Here is a 19,633-nt window from a genome sequence, read left to right as displayed (position 1 = left end):
TATTTTAAAAAATAAGATGAATTATTATGAAGATAAAATAAGTATATACCAAACAAGTTTAGATTCAATAGACATGAAATTGCTTATCAAACTATACACTTTCTTTAAAAAATTCTAAATTTATCTCCTCACAGACAGGTCCTCATACTACACGCTGAATATTTCCGTGTTAAAGAATTCTATAGGCCGGCGCCATGGCTTAACAGGCTAATCCTCTGCCTTGCGGCGCCGGCACACCGGGTTCTAGTCCCGGATGGGGCGCTGGATTCTATCCCAGTTGCCCCTCTTCCAGGCCAGCTCTCTGCTATGGCCCGGGAGTGCAGTGGAGGATGGCCCAAGTCCTTGGGCCCTGCACCCGCATGGGAGACCAGGAGAAGCACCTGGCTCCTGGCTTCAGATCAGCAAGATGCACCGGCCGCAGCGGCCATTGGAGGGTGAACCAACGGCAAAAAAGGAAGACCTTTCTCTCTGTCTCTCTCTCTCACTATCCACTCTGCCTGTCAAAAAAAAAAAAAAGAATTCTATTAACAGGTTATAAGAAGAGATGAGCAGTTCTCTATTTAAATTTGGAGTTACTGCTACAGAAGGAGAGTGAAAAGTGTACTCCATTCATAAGGATACGTATGTATGTATATACACACACACACACACATATTTTCTTTATCATATTCAGCAAACCCTGAAAATATTAAAATATCAAAATTAATATTCTTGTTGAACTATGGTCTTTTTACTTGTTGAACTCTTCATTTAGCGGAGCATTAAGCCTTTGTCTATAATGCAAACCAGGGGCCCTCATTGCAGCACAGCGTGTTAAGCCTCCTCCTGCAATGCTGGTATCCCACATGGGCACTGGTTCTAGTCCTGGCTGCTTCACTTCTGATCCAGCTCCCCAGTTCTGGCTGCTCCACTTCCTAATGTGCCTGGGAAAAAGCAATGGAAGACAGTCCAAGTGTTTTGGCCCCTTCACTCACATGGGAGACTTGGAAGAAGCTGTGCTGCTAGCTTCGGCTTGGCCCAGCCCCAGTTATTGTGGCTATTTGGGGAGTGAACCATCAGATAGAAGCGCTCTCTCTCGCTCTCTCTCTCTCAACCATCAGATAGAAGCGCTCTCTAACTCTGAACCATCAGATAGAAGCGCGCTCTTTTTCTCCTTCCCTCTCTCCCTACCTCTTTCCCTCCCTCCCTACCTCTCTCCCTCCTAACTTCCTTTCAAATAAATAAAAAATAAATCTGGTTTATTTCCACTTTCCATCTGCTGGTTCACTCCCCAAATGGCTGCAATAGCCAGGGCTGGGTGCAGCCAGGAGCTTCACCCAGGTCTCCCACGTGGGTGAGTGGGGCCCAACCACTTGGGCTGTCTTTTGCTGCTTTTCTAGGCGCATTAGCAGGAAGCTGAATCGAAGTGAAGCATGTGAGTCAGGAGCTGGTGCCTGTACAGGATGTCAGCGTTGAAGGAAGTGGCTTAACTCACGATGTCACAATGCAGGCCCCAAAATTATCACAAATTCTAAATTTTGCCTTATTATGTAGATAATTACAGAAAGAATTAAATGAATAAATCAATTACTCTGGTGAAGACCAACTATCATAAGTAGAAAGGACTTAGTATATCTAAAAGTCCTGCATCTAAAAATTATATGAAATTATATATGAAAATGGATTTTTATGAAATGATAACAGTGATTATTATATAATGAATTTCAGGGCTAAGCACTGAAAGATGATAAAAATCTAAGAGAGTCATAATATGGTAGAGTAAGGAAGCCACAGTTCTCAAAGCATCAGGAAAATTTCATGCTTTACTGAGGTTGAAGGAATTGTGCATCTATTCAATATTATCTGAGTGCCCAGTATGTGCCAGGAAGTAGCAATGAAGTGAAGAGTAAAGACTGTTCCTGCCCTTAAGCTCACAGCCTTGTCCACTTAACTATGGAATAAAAGGTAACATAAAACTGTAAGTACAATATGCTACCAGGGGTGGAGAAACCATTTCCCTGCCAAGGGCCATTTGGATATTTATAACATCATTTGTAGGCCATACACGATTATCAACTTGAAAATTAGTCTGCTTTAGATTTATTGAATTTCAAGTCCTGCCTGAAGTTGCCTTGGCAGGGTCAGACCAAATGATTTTGTGGGCTTATACAGCCTGTGAGCCAGGTATCCCCCACCTCTGCAAGAAGGAACCCTGAAAGCACAACACACCATCATCTTGCCCAGTTACTTCTTTGGGGACCTCCAGCTATGAATCTTCACTAGGCGTAAGAAGGAGGCAGCAGGAGGGATGGCCAGCTAACCTGATACCTACATGGCCATTTTAGCTGCTGACCCAAATACTAAAGGAGACATTATCAAATGCCTCTGAGGACTCAGTCCTCAGCTTCCACTGTTACCTGTTTCCTGGCTGCTAGTGCTTTCTTTAATCTATTGGCATTATAATCACGGTACAATAGGACTCCAAATCACCAACCAAACAGGTAGCACTGACAGTCATGAACATGGATTGCTCAATAACCCACTCAGGTTTCATTTTCGCTGTAGGACATTTCATTCTTTTATTACAAAATACTTGCTAGGTTAAAAAATAGGCTTCTCAGGGCTTGCGTTGTGGCACAGTGGGTTAAGCTGCCGCCTGTGAAGCCAGCATCCCATATGGGCACTGGTTCATGTCCCAGCTGCTCCATTTCTGATCCAGCTCCCTGCTAATGCTCCTGGGCAAACAGCAGAAAATGGCCCAAGTGCTTGGGCCCCTGCCATCCACGTGGGAGACCAGGAAGCAGCTCCTGGCTCCTGGCTTTAGCCTGGCCCAGCCCATGCTGCTGGGGCCATCTGGGGCATGAACCAGCAGATGGAAGATTCTCTCTCTCTCTCTCGTAACTCTTTCAATTAAATCTTCTTTTAAAACATGGATTTCCCATAAACGTGAAAACAGTGTACAGTAAATAAATCTGAAATTAGACAACATATTGTCAAAACTAAGGATGTATTTCCAAAAATATAAGGAAAGGAAAATGAAAACACACGTCAAAATTTCCTTGTTAATTTAATTCACCTCAGAGAACAAAATGTTTTTATAGGTCATTGCATTCTTCTTCCCCTTAAACAAAACTCCATTTTAAAATAGATTTCCTACTGAGAGTTCAATCAAAATATGAATCTGCATTAACTTTAGGACAGATGGACTAATGTAGCAAAATCAATAACTGTTTGTGTAACTCAGTACTACTTCACTGTCCTAGCCATTTTCACATCATGTACGTAAACGGCAATGAAATATATATCTTTAGACTGGATTTTCTTTTAGGAACACAAATCTAAGTTATTCAGGGAATATGACACTGTTTTTTTCTTAAAGATTTATTATATTTATTTGAAAGGCAGAGTTACAGAGAGAGAGGGAGAGACAGAGACCTTCCATGCACTGGCTCACTCCCCAAATGGCCTCAATGGCCAGGACCAGGCCAGACTGAAGCCAGGAACTTCCTCTGGGTCTCCCACGTGGGTGGCCGAGGCCTAAGCACTTGAGCCATCCTCTGCTGCTTCCCCAGGTGCATTAGCAGGGAGCTGGATGGGAAGTAAAGAAGCTGGTACCCAAATGGTATGCCTACTTCTCAGGCGGCAGCTTTAACCACTATGCCAAAATGCCAGCCCTGATGCTGTGTGTGTGTGTGTGGTTTTTTTAACCTTTTGTTTTTAATTTTCCCTCTCATGCCTCCAAATCAGAACAAAATAATGCCAAAAATGTCAACAGAACATAAAAACTACATTTCTTTTACATTTTATCTACCCTGCTACACAACTGCAGCTTAATAAAAGTCTCTAATCCTTATTAGTATACCAGAGAAAGTGCAGTATGATAACAAAAATACTGGCATTGGAATCCACATGCCTGGCCTCAAATCACTGTTCTTTAATTAATTACTGAAACGGTCTTGAACAGGTTATTTAACCTCATCAGCCTCAGTTTTCTTGTGGATGAGAAAAATTCCATCTGATCACAAAAGAGACTTTTCTCTGCCTGCTGAGATGGCTTTCCATCCTGCAAAGCAGCATCTCAAACATGGCAAAAAAGACGTTTTGCTCCCTAAATTAATGAGAAAAAGCCAAAGAGAGGTTCTTCTGAACAAGTTGAAGATTTTACCAAATGTTGCAAGGAATCTGGAAAGAAAACTGCATTGAGAGAATGTCTAACTGTTGATTATAATGATCCAGCTTTTTATGATGAATGAAAAATGGAATACCTGAAGGAAAAGGAAGAATTCACAAAAATTAGAATTCCTATAAAGAGTACACCAGTACATAGAAAATATTCCAAGAACATTCAGAAACTCTAATATCCATGGAAGTCATTTACAGTATAAATCACCTGGAATAATGGACTCAAGATAAAAATGTTGGTTTCATCCTAATTATTAAAATATTACTTAAAGAGCTTTATTTCCAAAAAAACTTTCTTAAATGAAATAATATTGAAACATAATTTTTTCAGGAAAGGAAAAGCAGTAATTCATCTAACTGGAAAGGATAATTCTCTATTTCTGATCAATTTTTTAAAGATTTATTTATTTATTTATTTGAGAGGTACAGCTACAGACAGAAAGGTCTTCCATCTGCTACTGGTTCACTCCCCAAATGGCCACACAGCTGGAGCTGAGCTGATCTGAAGCCAGGAGCTGAGAGCTTCTTCCGGGTCTCCCAGGTGGGTGCAGTGGCCCAGGGACTTCAGCTATCCTCTACTACTTTCCCGACTATAACAGAGAGCTGGATGGGAAGAGGAGCAGCTGGGACAAGAACCAGCGCCCATATGGGATGCTGGCACTGCAGGTGGAGGCTTAGCGTACTATGCCACAGTGCCGGACTCCTGATATATTCTTAAAATTTATTTGGAATGTGGCACATTGCTAAACCAGAAAAAAATAAATCATCAAAGCGTATTCTCTTCATGCTACTTAGGATGTAAATTAGCCAGTTGTGAAAATAAGTTACTATTTCTGGCAGTAAAAATAATAGTTTAAATATGGTAAAGGCAAATGCTCTCAAAAATAGAACAAAAATATTTCAGTTGGATTCAAGTTCTCATAGCTCCTCAAAATGAAAATGTTCATGTATACATAAGAATTTTTAATTTATTAGTGTTTTCTTGGTTTTAAACTAAATATCTGAAAAATACATAAACCCACCCCAAGTTAAAGCAGATCTGTCTGATAAATTGCAGGAAATTCAGATGTTATTTGGCAAACAGTCATGATTAAACAGATGAATGTCATAAACTGAATATTTTCTGTGGATTTTTCAAACCATTAGAAACATAGCAAGGACACGCAATGCAGTAATGAAAATGTAAGCCAAAAGCTGCTCCACTGATTTAGTAAGGAAATGCCAAACCAAAACCCAGTTCTGGGCTAAAATACCAGGAAATTTAAAAACAAAAAAAGGACTAATATCATTAGAATTAAGACCTAGACAAACCTGTCATTTCCTAATAATATACTTTCTTTTAAAGATTTTATTTATTTATTTGAAAGTCAGTTACACAGAGACAGGAGAGGCAGAGAGAGAGGTTGGTTTACTCCCCAATTGGCTGCAACAGCCAGAGCTGCGCTGATCCAAAGCCAGGAGCCAGGATCTCCCACATGGGTGCAGGGGCCCAAGGAGTTGGGTCATCTTCTACTGCTTTCCCAGGTCACAGCAGAGAGCTGGATCGGAAGAGGAGCAGCTGGGTCTCGAACCAGTGCCCATATGGGATGCCAGCGCTTCAGGCCAGGGCTTTAACCCGCTGCGCCACAGCGCCAGTCTCCAATATCCTTTTTTTTTTCCTTCTTCTATACTTCTCAGCCACCCAACTACAAATTTAAGAAGCTAAAAGCTTCAGCTCTTATGTTTTTCTTCTGTTAAGACATTCAAGATAACTTCAAAATTTCAGGTTTGCATAATAGCTTCTGAGTAATTTATTTATATGACTGACTTTAATTCTGAATCGTGGGCCAGTGCTATGGCATGGCTTGTGTCAGCATCCCATATGGGATGCCGGTTCGAGACCTGGCTGCTCCACTTCCAATCTGGCTCTCTGCTATGGGAAAACACTAGATAATGGCCTAAATCCTTGGGCCCCTGCACCTGCATAGGAGACCAGGAAGAAGCTCCTGGCTCCTGGCTTCAGATCAGCCAAGCTCTAGCCGTTGCCGCCATCTGAAGAATGAACTACTGGATGAAAGATCTCTCTGCCTCTGCCTCTCCGTAACTCTGCCTTCCAGATAAATAAATTTTAAAAAATCAGAATCATGTTAACTGTAAGTTTCACAAATGATTTTTTTTTTTTTTTGACAGGCAGATTGGATAGTGAGAGAGACAGACAGAGAGAAAGGTCTTCCTTTTTGCCGTTGGTTCACCCTCCAATGGCCGCTGCGGCTGGCGAATCGTGCTGATCCAAAGCCAGGAGCCAGGTGCTTCTCCTGGTCTCCCATGCGGGTGCAGGGCCCAAGGAGTTGGGCCATCTTCCACTGCCTTCCTGGGCCATAGCACAGAGCTGGCCTGGAAGAGGGGCAACCGGGATAGAATCCGGCGCCCCAACCGGGACTAGAACCTGGTGTGCCGGTGCCGCAAGGCAGAAGATCAGCCTGTTAAGCCACGGTGCCGGCTCACAAATGATTTAACAGTAGCTTAAAAATCCTTCAAAAATAAAATGCAACTAAATGTTGGAAATGTTAAAATATGACAAATGCACATCTTAAAACCTAACAATATGGATATAGTATTTTCACTACTGAATCTTTGAAGTTATAGCAAGGTGTTGTATGTGTGTTATAGATTGTTCAGTTTTCTGCTCATACCTTCAAATGAAATCACAGAGATTCCACAAAATATATCAAAGCACTAATATCAGGGTTTTAACAGATAATATCTTGTTTTTCCATTCAGCTGTAAAATCTAAAAGCTTCATTAAAATAGTATTGTTCTAACATTCACAAAATAATAATTTACAAAATAAACTTTCATACCTACTGCCAAGAACACACATCACCAAAAACTTCAAACACATATAATTTGCATTAGTCTGAGTCAACAAACCCACCAGGTGTAGCCCTGCAGCTTGTGCACAAAGGTGTTAATAGGCAACAGGGCAAGGGGAAGGGGAAAGGGACTGAAATGCAGCTTGCCCTTCTCAGTAAAGATGACCTTAAAGCCATGATATCCAGGGCATAAGGGACTGTCCTTTCAGAACTTGCTCAAAGTTGTTGGTAGCCCAAAAGTATGTATTCTGCACAAGGAGCAAAAGCAGCAGCCATGAAACAAAAGCTTATGGTGTGGAAGGAAGACCTCTCTCTCTGTCTCTCCCTCTCACTGTAACTCTACCTCTCAAATGATTAAATAAAATCTTTAAAAAAAAAAAAAAAGCTTATGGTGTAATTTTGTCCTCATTAGTCATCACAAGTTATCTATCAGTATTAAAACAGCCCCCTTATCCTAACAGCCCATTTAAAAATGGGCAAGCATGAGTTTTATAAGGTTCCTAACCCTCCAAGAGTTTAGGAGTACTTCTTTCTCTACCCTTCCTCTCCATGAAAGATAATAGCAAAGTTTATGAGAATCTGAAATCAAGAAGGGTGTTACTGATAGGAAAAGAATGAGGGCTCACGATGGAAAAACTGAGGACAGAAAAGACATCACCAAAGATAAAAGAAGTTGACACACTTTACCAGTCACTGATGTTTAATCAAATATTTACAGTATTCTACTAAAGCAGCTTTCTTCAGAGCAATTCATTTGTTTACATTTTTACTGTAGATATTTTCAAACATAACAAAAGCTGAGAAAATGATAACATGAAATATTCATGTACCTTTAAAAAAGATTTCTGGGGCCCACATTGTGGACCTCCATCTGTGGCACCCGATCTCATATGGGTGCAGGTTCTAGTGCCAGGTGCTCCTCTTCTGATCCTCTCTGCTATGGCCTCAGAAAGCAGCAGAAGATGGCCCAAGTCCTTGGGCCCTTGTACCTGCATGCGAGACCTGGAAGAAGTTCCTGGCTTCGGATCGGCCCAGCTGCAGCCATTGTGGCCATTTGGGAAGTGAACCAGTGGACAGAAAATGTTTCCCTCTGTCTATAACTCTATCTCTCAAATAAATAAAACCTTTAAAAAAATTATTTATTTGAAAGGAAGAGTTAAAGAGAAAGAGGGGAAGATGCAGAAAGATCTTCCATATGCTGGTTCACTCCCCAAATGACCTCATCAGCCAGGAGCTGGGTCTCGCATGTAGGTAGCAGGGGCCCAAATACTCCGACCATCTTCTGCTGCTTTCCTACACACATTAACAGAAGCTGAACTGAAAGTGGAGGAGCAAGGACTCAAACCAATGATTATACAGTAAGGAGTTAGATGGGTCAATAGGAAGTTAGGTAAGATCCCTGTTAGAATGGAAAAAGGAGGGGCTGGTGCTGTGGCACAGTGGATTAACATCCTGGCCTGAAGCGCTGGCATCCTATTTGGGCACTAGTTCAAGACCTGGCTGCTCCACTTCTGATCCAGCTCTCTGCTGTGGCCTGGGAAAGCCGCAGAAGATGGCCCAAGTCCTTGGGTCCCTGCACCCGGGTGGGAGACCTGGAAGAAGCTCCTGGCTCCTGGCTTCAGTTCAGTGCAGCCCAGTTGGGGAGTGAACCATCGAATGGAAGGCCTCTCTCTCTGCATAACTCTTTCAAATAAATAAATAAATCTTAAAAAAACAAACAAACAAAAAAAAAAACAAAAACAGAAAAAGGAGAACAAAGTCCCTTCAAAAGAGAAAAAAGACAATGGTTGCTCCTTCTTGGGGAAGGCCTCTAGCTACCCATAGCTTCATCATAAAACCTGGGTGTTTGCTAGAGGTAGCCCACTGATGCTCCCTGATCCCTGCCGGAGGCATGAGATCCACTGCTTGCTGATTGGACAACAATTCCTACCCCATCTCCCTGAGTGTCTCCCGGAGTGGCTACTAACTCATTCTTACATAGGCAATCAAAGTGCGTATTCACATGATCCTTTCTGCCCCACTGACTGGACAAAGTTTTAAGAGTTATCCACCCTTTTCGGCACCTTCATAAAAGCCTGTACCCGCAAGCTCTGGGCTCAGGGCAGGAGGCGGCTCTTCCTGTGGAGTACCCCTCCCAACTACTGCATCAGAAGGCTCCTTGCTTTCAATAAAGTCTCTTGTTTCTGCTCACTTCTGTAGCTCTTGTGGAAATTCCTCCTCTCCAGGATGAGAACCAGCATGTCCTCCAGCTGGCAGCACAGGCAGCGGCTTAATCTACTTTGCCACATGTATGTCTTACTTCACTTAAACAAATTAAAAACATCTGTCAATCTTGATGTGTCCATCTCTCCCCAACTTTTTCGGGGGGGGGGGGGGGCAGAGGAGGTGCTGGATTACATGTCATTTCACCTGTAAATATTTCCAATATGCACTTCCACAGGTAAGAGCTTTACATTTGTATTTACATACCACAATGTCATAAAATATCTAAGAAATATCCTTAATATTTTTTTTAATATTGGGGTTGGTGCCGTGTCACAGTGAGTAAAGCTACCACTTGTGATGCCAGCATCCCATATGGGCATGGATTCGAGTTCTAGCTGCTCCATATCTAATCCAGCTCCCCGCTAATGGCCTGGGAGAGCAGCACAAGATGGCCTAAGTACCTGGGGAGTGAACCAGCAGGTGGAAGCTATCTCTAACCCTATCTCTCTCTCTCCCCCCAACTCTTTCAAATAAATAAATAAATCTTTATATTTAATGTTAATACTAGGTACATGTTGAAATTTCTCCAGTGATCTCCAAAGTGACTTTTTACAGTTGTTTTGTTCCACTGTGACCTAAAACAGATCCACACATTGCATCTGGTTGACTTGCCTCTTTTTATCTGTAATAGATTTCCCGCTTGTCCCATCACTCGTCTTCCACCCCAAGCCGTTTGTTTGTTGCAGAATCTAGTTATTCATAAAGTTTCATACCTTCTGGATTTGGTTGACTGCTTCTCATAGTATAAAGCAGTGTATTAAAAAGTTCAGTCACAGGTTATGAAATAGGGACAGGAGTATATAGGGATAGGGCAGCTGTGGCATATAACCAACATGTTTTAGACAAGTGATACTATAAAGTCTTTTTTGTTTTTTTTTTTAAATTATTGGGGCCGGCGCCATGGCGCAGTGGGTTAAAGCCCTGGCCTGAGCACCGGCATCCTGTTCTAGTCTCAGCTGCTCCTCTTCCAATCCAGCTCTCTGCTATGACCTGGGAAAGCAGTAGAAGATGGCCCAAGTACTTAGGCCCCTGCACCCACATGAGGAGGCTCCTGACTCCAGATCAGTGCAGCTCTGGCCATTGCAGCCATCTGGGGCATGAACCAGCGGATGGAAGACCCCCCCACACCCCCCCCGTAACTCTTTCAAATAAATAAATAAATCTTTAAAAAAAATTATCAAAGCAAGCTATCAAACAAGCTGATAAGGTACAAAATCAGTGTACTTTTTTTTTTTTTAAATCCATATTACTTCTTTATATAATGTTATACCTCACTAGTGGTAAACCAAAGTAAAACATGGATAATACTCAAAAATTCATATAATTTACAAGTTATACTTAAGGGAAGGGGAAAAATCACGTGTGATTGCCTATACAATGTAATTCACTTATTTTGGTTTTGGACAGAAAAACTAGAAGTTTCTTTCAAAGTATTTTTTTTTAAGTGTGTGTGTTTGGGGTGGGGGTGGCAAACAGCCTAGCAGTGAAGAAGCCAGTAAGAGGCGCTGTCCGACATCAGTGTGTCTAGATTTGATTCCCAGCTCTTTGGGGAGGTATCAGTGATGGCTCAAGTAATGGGGTTCCTACCATCCTCCTCAGGGACTGGAATTGTCTTCCCTACTCCCAGCTCTCACCCTGGACCAGCTCTGGCCATTGCAGACATTTGGGAATTGAACCAGCAGATGGGAGCACTCTGTCCCTATGACTTTTGGGGAAAAAAATTTTTTTTAAATAATAAAAAGTTCTCTAGACCATTCCAACATGCAGCCAGATGAGGCACCACTGCTCTAACATATACATTTGATTTGCCTTTATAATGGTATTTTAACATTTCTGTGTAATTTATTTTTTCAGTCTAGATCATCAACACAGTATTTATTACATACAAGTTACCACACTGCACTAGGTACAAATAATTCCTGCGCCCTTGTCCTCAGGATCCTTACAGTCTGGTTGACAAAGATTATATATAAATAAAAACAGTGAAATATAAGAGGTTACTATACTAAAAGTTTGGACAAGGCATATAGGGGCACAAAGACCTGGGCTATTCCATCTAAGTGTGGGGTTCAATCAGAAAAGATTTCAGAGAGTCCCTAAAGAAAGGACTCATTTAAATTATCTCTGGAACTCTAAGACCTCTAAACAAAAATCTGGTAACAAACGGACTCAGAACTGGTATACTTAGAACAACTTGATGCAACTGGCTTTTACTTCGACTCTGCTCTAGATCACACTAACACAGGAAATGCCCCACCTCTGACACTGTTCACCAGTCAACAGTCTAACCACAGTCTTTAACCTGGTTACGTCTTTGGAAACCTCACTTAACCTCACCATTTTAAGTTCATCATTTTCTTTGCGTATTTCTATTGCTGCACTTGTCATACAGCATTATAAATATATATATATATTGCTTTCTTTATTAGATCATAACTTTCTTCAGAAGAGGTAACAGGTAACAGATTACTTTTCTCTGTCTTGTATCCTTAACACTCAGCACAAGGCCTGACCCATAACAAATACTGGTAAGGAAGGAAGAAAGTATGCTAATCATTTTCACCACTATACTATAAGATTTCTCAGGCCGGCGCCGTGGCTTAACAGGCTAATCCTCCACATTGCAGCGCTGGCACACCGGGTTCTAGTCCCGGTTGGGGTGCTGGATTCTATCCCAGTTGCCCCTCTTCCAGGCCAGCTCTCTGCTGTGGCCCGGGAGTGCAGTGGAGGATGGCCCAAGTCCTTGGGCCCTGCACCCACATGGGAGACCAGGAGAAGCACCTGGCTCCTGGCTTCAGATCAGCATGATGCGCCGGCCGCAGCAGCCATTGGAGGGTGAACCAACGGCAAAAAGGAAGACCTTTCTCTCTGTCTCTCTCTCTCACTATCCACTCTGCCTGTCAAAAAAAAAAAAAAAGATTTCTCAAGATAGAAACTACCTGCCTGCTTATTTCCCACAGTACATACCAGAGTGCCTCTTCTATTCATATATCATAGTCTTGCATAGTATTTATGGAATTACAAAAGGTTAAACTGTAGTAGGGCCTGCATAGTATATAAAAATATGTCCCCTGCTCTTTTTTGATTTAATTATTACTTACAGATTTATTTATTTATTGGAAGGGAGAGTTACAGAGAGAAAGGGAGAAACAGAGAAAGATTTTCCATCCACTAGTTCACTCCCCCAAATGGCTAGAAAGGCCAGGGCTGGGCCAGGCTGAAGCCAGGAGCCTAGAATTCCACCCAGGTCTCCTACATGTTTGGTAGAGGCTCAAGTACTTGTGCTATCTTCTGCTGCCTTCCCAGGTGCATTAGCAAGAAGCTGGATTAGAAGTGGAGAAGCTGGTACTTGAACTGGTGTTCACATAGGATGTAGGCATCACACACTGTGCCACACTGCCTGCCCCTGGTATTCTTATTCTTAACAATAATTTGAATTAAAGAAATTATTAAGTAAACGTAAAAGAGGTCAATCATGGTAGAAGAAAAATGATACAACAAAGAGCACTGCACAGAAGTCAGGAGGCCTGCACTTTGGCCTTCAATTTGCCACTTACGATTTGATCTGTAATTATCTTTATAAGTCTTATTTTCCTTGTTAAAATGAGACAACCAGAATTAGATCCTAAATCATCAGTTCTAACATGCTGTGTCTTCTAAAACAATTATAGAAGTGATACACTTGGGGTCAGTGTTGAAGTCAAGATGCTAGCATCCCACGCTAGAATACCAGGGTTCAACAACCAGTACTCCTGTCTCCAGCTTCGTCCTAGTGCATACCCTAGGGCACAGCAGCCCTGAGTCAAGTGACTGGGTTCCTTCCACCCACATGGGAGACCTGGATTGAGTTTCTAGCTGCGAGATTCACATTGTGTCAGCCTATGCTGTTGCATACATTTGTGGGAGTGAACCAACGGAGGAGAGCTCTCACTCAGTCTTTCTTTCAAAAAAAACAAAAAAAATTTTTTTAAGTGATACACTCTAGGGACCAGCACTGTGATCCAGAGAGTTAAGCTACTGCTTGTAATGCTGGCATCCTACATCCAGCATCAGTTCAATTCCCAGCAACTCCACTTCTAAACCAGCTCCCTGTTAAAGTGCCTAGGAAGGCAGAGAGGATGGCCAACTTAACAAGGCCCCTGCTACCAATTTGGGAGACCAGGATGGAGCACCTGGCTTCTGGCTTTGGGCTGGCCCAGATCTGGCTGTTGTAGTCATTTAGGAAGTAAACCAGCAGATGAAGGATCTATCCCTCTTTCAGTCACTTTGCTTTTCAAGTAAATAATTAAAAAAAAAAAAAAGTGACACTCAAATATAAATATTATACATGCTTTCCTCATTCTCCACTCTTTTTCATAATTTAATTTCCAAAACCATATACTCTCAACTGTTTGTTATGTATTTTTAAGGCACAAGGCAGGGGCTGGTGCTGTGGCATAGTGGGTAAAGCTACTGCCTGAACTGCTGGCATCCCATATGGGCGCTGGTTCAAGTCCCGGCTCCTCCACTTCCAATCCCGCTCTCTGCTATGGCCTAGGAAAGCAGTAGAAAATGGCCAAGTCCTTGGGCCCCTGCACCCATGTGGGAGACCCAGAAGAAGCTCCTGGCTTCTAGCTTCAGATCTGTCCGGTGCTGGTCATTGCAGCCATTTGAGCAGTGAACCAGCGGATGGAAGACCTCTCTCTCTCTGCCTTTGCCTCTCCCTTTCAAATAAATAAATAAATCTTTAAAAAATAAAAAAAGCACAAGATCATGCAGTTCTAAGATTCTTGAATGTACCAATTGGATAGTCCTAAAAATTTTCCTGGAATTTTACCAAAATGAAGAAAAAACTATAAATACTTTGGGAGCAAAAATAAAATTATCTACTCAGAAAATCAAAAGTAGGAAAATTAAAGTATAGAAAGCAGTAAGTACCTAAAACTCGTGTGTTGGGGTAATGTTGCTACAGTTTAGGATGCCCATATCCGATATCAGAGTGCCTGTTCCAGACCTGGCTGCTCTACTTCCTTCCAATCCAGCTCCCTGCTAATGTGCCTGGGAAGGCAGCAGCAGATGACATAAGGACTTGGGCCCCGCCACCCATGTGGGAGACCTAGCTGGAGTGTCTGGCTCTTGGCTTTGGACTGGCCTATCATGGCTGTTGCAGGCACCTGGGGAGTAAACCAGCAGACGGAAAGTTTGTTTCTCCCTTTCTCTCCATCATTCTGCCTTTCAGATGAATAATGAATAAAAATTAAAAAAAAAAGTGTCACCTCGTGTTTGTGTGGTATGATGAGTAAAAGGCATGTAACAAGAAAAAAAACTTTAGATAGGAAGTTTCTCTAGGGAAAAAAATGTGGGAGGCGTAGGACTTGAGAGGAAAGGGGAATCATTATTAATATTAGAATCACAAAAGTATGTAGAAAGGCAAAAAAATTCACAAGATTGTAAGTGCTAAAAAAGCAAGCCCTGCCGTCGCCATGGCTCAACAGGCTAATCCTCCACCTAGCGGCGCTGGCACACCGCGTTCTAGTCCCGGTCGGGAGGCCAGATTCTGTCCCGGCTGCCCCTCTTCCAGGCCAGCTCTCTGCTGTGGCCAGGGAGTGCAGTGGAGGATGGCCCAAGTGCTTGGGCCCTGCACCCCACGGGAGACCAGGATAAGCACCTGGCTCCTGCCGGATCAGTGCAGTGCGGCGGCCATTGGAGGGTGAACCAACAGCAAAAAGGAAGACCTTTCTCTCTGTCTCTCTCTCTCTCACTGTCCACTCTGCCTGTCCAAAAAAAAAAAAAAAAGCAAGCCCAATTCTGAAATATATCAGGAGCTTACGGACAGTCACTGCAGAAAAGTAGTTAGTTGTTTTCCCTCACTAAATGCACCCAGGGACAAAATGTGGGTTAGATCCCTGATTTTCTCAACAGCAGCATTCTTGGAAGATCTATATGTAAATTTAACAACAGTATTTACATACTATGAAGCCAAAGGTAAAATAAGTATATTTGTAACCAGTTATCTCTAATGGTTAGGAAAATTTACCACAGGATGATAATTATCCTATGAATTTTTAAAAAAGATTTATTTATTTCATAGAGTTACAGAGAGGGAGGGAGGGGGAGAGAGAGATTGAGATAGTGAGAGAGAGAGAGAGAGAGAGGTCTTCCATCTGCCGGTTCACTCCCCAGATGACCACAAAGGCCCGTGCTGTGCCAGGGGCTTCATCTGTGTCTCCCACATGGATGGCAGGGGTCCTAATCCTTGGACCACTTTCTGCTGCTTTTCCCAGGCCATTAGCAGGGAGCTGGATCTGAAGTGGAGCAGCTGGGACAGATCGGTATCCATACGGGATGCCAGCATTGCAGGGATGGTTTTACTCACTACGCCACAATGCCAGGCCCCATTTTAAGAATTTTTTTATAAAATAAAAAGAGAAAGAGTAGCTCACTGGGAAAGCAGAAAGGTAGTTTTCCAAGACAGAAATGCTATCCAGTGGCTACATTGCTAAATTCCCTTTCATCTGGTTATTAGACAGCATTTAGACATTAAGTAAGGGGCCCAAAGCAGTGGCTTAAGAGGCTGCTTTTAATACCAGAATTCCGTATCAGAGTGCAGATCTGGGTCCTAGCTTACGTCCCATCTGCTCCAGCTTCCTGCTAATGTGTACCCTGAGAGGCAGAAGATGGTTCAAGTACTTAGGCCCCTGCCACCCATGTGGGAGAGAGACTTCAGGCTTTGGCCTGGCCCAGCCCTGACCGTGGCTGCCACTGGGATGGAAGACTTCTTATTGTTTTTCAAATAAAAAAAATAAATTTCAAGAAATAAACATTAAGTAAGAAGAGTTATAGAAGCAACGTTAACTTTATACCCATGTAAACAACATAGATTTCACTCAGACATGTCCCCAAGTTTTACGCTTATAGTATAAAAGTATACCAATGGGGCCAGTGCTGTGGCACGGTGGGTTGAGCCACGGCCTGCAGTGCCGGTGTCCCATATAGATACTAGTTTGAGTCCCAGCCCTTACACTTCTGATCCAGCTCCCTGCTAATGTGCCTGGAGAAGTTGCAGAAGATGAGCCAAGTCCTTGGGCCCCTGAAACCATGTGGGAGACCCGAAAGAAGCTCCTGGTTTCGGCCTGGCACAACCCTAGCTGTTGTGTCCATTTGGGAAAGGAACGAGTGGGTGGAAGATCTCTCTCTCCTTCTCTCACTCTGTAACTCCACCTTTCAAATAAATAAGTAAATCTTTAACTCCCCCCCAAAAAAAAACTACACGACTGCAGACTGTAAAGAATGCTTGAAGATAACAGCAATCTAGATAGACATGAATCCTGTTTTTCAGGTCTAACACATTACTGACATAAGTCCACTTTTTAAAGGAGTAAAAATGCAATTCTATAACAAGTCACAACTCTAGTAACACTCAACTACAAATCACCCGATGACAAATAGAACAAGAAAAAATTAACACTAGTATTGGGTTTACCTGGTAGTTTTACAATCTAAATACAGTGTGGTGAATAAAAACTAAAAGTAGAATTTAGAATTAATTTGGGGGAAGAGGTAATACTAAATTATTTTTTACTCTGTACTGTAATTTTAACATAATGCACATAACATAGTGTATGGCTCATCAAGAAGCTGAAAATAGTTAAGTCCAGAAATGACCCCATACTGTCTCCATAAGAGAAGAAATGATTAGGGTGAGTGAATTCTAGAACTATACACTTACCAGATCTACCTTGTCTCCAGACATTAAAAACACAAACAGAATAAAGGAACTAAAATCATTCTGGTTTCCTGAACCCTTTAGGTTCGGAGAATACTATTTCCTGACACCGGAAAATGTTAAGTCAGCTTCACTTTCACAAGAAAGCAGCTGAGGTCAAAACTTGGGTACAATACCATTTTAAGAGTCTTTCAGATTCTTAACGGGACATTTCTATGATTGGAAAGACTACATTAGTCGTAAGATAGCACAACACGACACCCGCAAAGCAGTGCAGCAGATCTCAAACTTTAACCTCAGAGTCTGAAATGTTTCAGACTCCAGTTTCTTTTTTTTTTTTTTTTTTTTTGGACAGGCGGAGTGGACAGTGAGAGAGAGACAGAGAGAAAGGTCTTCCTTTTTGCCATTGGTTCACCCTCCAATGGCCGCCACGGTAGGCGCAGCCGGCACACCACGCTGATCCGATGGCAGGAGCCAGGTGCTTATCCTGGTCTCCCGTGGGGTGCAGGACCCAAGCACTTGGGCCATCCTCCACTGCACTCCCTGGCCACAGCAGAGAGCTGGCCTGGAAGAGGTGCAACCGGGACAGGATCGGTGCCCCGACTGGGACTAGAACCCGGTGTGCCGGCGGCGCAAGGCGGAGGATTAGCCTAGTGAGCCGTGGCGCCGGCCCAGACTCCAGTTTCATCTCCTCTCTCTCTTGCATCACTTTTCCCACTAAATCACATGAAAACTTCCAAGCTAGCTGACTCTGCTTTCATACCCTAAAGGTCTGCAGGGGTCCACGTGAGCCAGGGTGGCTGTGTGTGACTTCGCGACTTGAGACAACACAGTCCTGAAGACACTGCACCTAAAGCTCCCCGTGAAGAAAGCAGGCGTCGGCGTTCACACCCTGGAAGGCTCTTTAGAATCCCTCCATCCGGCAGAACAGCACGTCCATCGATCGGACCTGAGCTAACCAGAACCACTGTCTCTGGCAAAGTACCCATTTTCAATTTTGTGATGCACATCTAAAGTCTCTGAGGGAAAGTCACTTAAAATACGATTAAGAAAATCCTACTCATTTTAACTGCCCTCAAAAGCAGACTGTGAAAACTCCGAAGTCATGTAGGGAGCATTTGACCAATCCGTTCAGTTCTACAGTTTGGGATTCTCTGTGGGGGAAAACTACAAAACTCTTTGAGATTCACTCTTCACCAAGAGACTCATTTCAGTTTTAAGACAAAAATGAGGAAGTCAAAATACACACTTGCTGTCCTTCTTGCCACACACCTTCCAGTAAACCAAATTCATACTGCAGCCACCCGGTATTCTACAGGCTTCTAAGCACCTCAAGGAGCGGGGGCCTCGATTCCTGTAAAATGGGAAAACAGCCTCCCAGATGACCACCTGGATAAATAATTCAGCGATGAGTCTCCTCCACCCGGACTCCTACTCACCCTCGGTGCCATCCTGGGGGTTAGAGGTCCTGTCGCTGGCTGGATCCAGGGCGACCGTTGCCAGGGAAGTGGTGGCTCCCGACATCTCGCTCATGGGCTCGCTCCGGCTGGTTTCAGGCACGCTTTCCCGGGAGCTAAATCTTACTCTGGAGCTAGATCGAGAGCTGAGATCTGGGCTGGTATCTGACAACCCTGGAATGTCATCGATCTTGGTTGGTGTCACCATGAACCGAACTGAAGCCATCTTGGTGGTGGTTTCTGGAGGATGCATTTTTCTTTTTTCAAGAACAAAGAAAAAGGGAAAAACCTCACAAAAACTTTGCTCCTATGCTACTTTTGACTGCAGAAATAGAAAACTTTAAAACAAAGTCAACCTTCTGTCACCTCGGTTCACACCAAAGCCCCACACAAGAATCCTACTCGGAATTCAAGCTGACTGTCCTGAAAAGTGGACCCCCAACAGCTGAGGCATTTTTCCCCCCTTTTTCTGAGGAAAAACCGAAACGATAGCAGCTTGGATCCTAGGAGAAAGAACGACCTAGCTACCGCCCCCGGCCCGGGGCTGAGGGCGCAGGGCCATGGCCTGGCAGCGCTGCAGCGTCCTCGCCCTCCGCCCCCCGGGCTCCCTCCGAGGTAGCAGTCCGTGATCTGCGGAGCGTCCCACGGGTCTAGCCGAGCAGAGTGCGCGCAGGCCCGCCCTTACCAGTCGATACGGCGCGGACCAGATTGCGAAAAGGTGTGCACCCGGCCACCTGTTGTGTATCAGGTGAACACCCCCCAGGGCTGGCTGGGAGGAGGAGTGTGCAGAGCCACCCGAGGTCGACAATCCACTCGGGTCTGGAGGGAGAGGTGCACATGCATAACGGGAAAAATAACCCACACCACTGGATGGAGAAGCAGGCGGCTGCCGGGCACGGCCGATTCCTGCCTCCGGAGGCTGCGGGGGCGGCGCGCCCGCTCTTCCGGCAGGAGGCGGCTAGCGGGTCAAGACCCCTCCGACTGCAGCTCAGGGTCGTGGCGGGTCGCTGCGAGTCCACCGGCGCCCGCGGCCGGCTCGCCGGGTCCTCCCGCGAGTGACAGGTGCGGAAGACGCCGTCTCCCCGCCCCCGGCCCGCCGCAGGTCTTCCGTCGGTCCCGGCAGAGAAGGAGCCCGCCACGCACGCCGGCCCTGACTGGGCAGGAGGGGCGGAGGTCGCAGGTGCGGGATGCCG

General features: G+C 44.0%; 1 protein-coding gene across 4 annotated transcripts in view; it reads right to left on the bottom strand.

The window, feature by feature from the left end:
* SLC12A6 (solute carrier family 12 member 6) overlaps window positions 1–19,432 on the bottom strand; it is a 122,462-nt gene extending 103,030 nt beyond the window's left edge. For 2 of the 4 annotated variants that reach the window (XM_062205560.1, XM_062205561.1), the window contains exons 1-2: window positions 19,126–19,432; window positions 18,423–18,680 (exon numbers count right to left, since the gene is read on the bottom strand). In XM_062205560.1, the coding sequence (XP_062061544.1) occupies window positions 18,423–18,680; window positions 19,126–19,279 (412 nt within the window). In that variant the 5' untranslated portion in view covers window positions 19,280–19,432. Of the gene's footprint in view, window positions 1–18,422 lie in introns of all 4 variants that reach the window. The other 2 variants (XM_062205562.1, XM_062205563.1) reach the window with 2 other exon arrangements.
* Window positions 19,433–19,633: the final 201 nt, after the last annotated feature.

Source organism: Lepus europaeus, chromosome 11 (genome assembly GCF_033115175.1).
Source record: "Lepus europaeus isolate LE1 chromosome 11, mLepTim1.pri, whole genome shotgun sequence".
In the NCBI taxonomy this organism is placed as follows: domain Eukaryota; kingdom Metazoa; phylum Chordata; class Mammalia; order Lagomorpha; family Leporidae; genus Lepus; species Lepus europaeus.
This window is presented reverse-complemented; position numbering and strand designations above follow the sequence as displayed.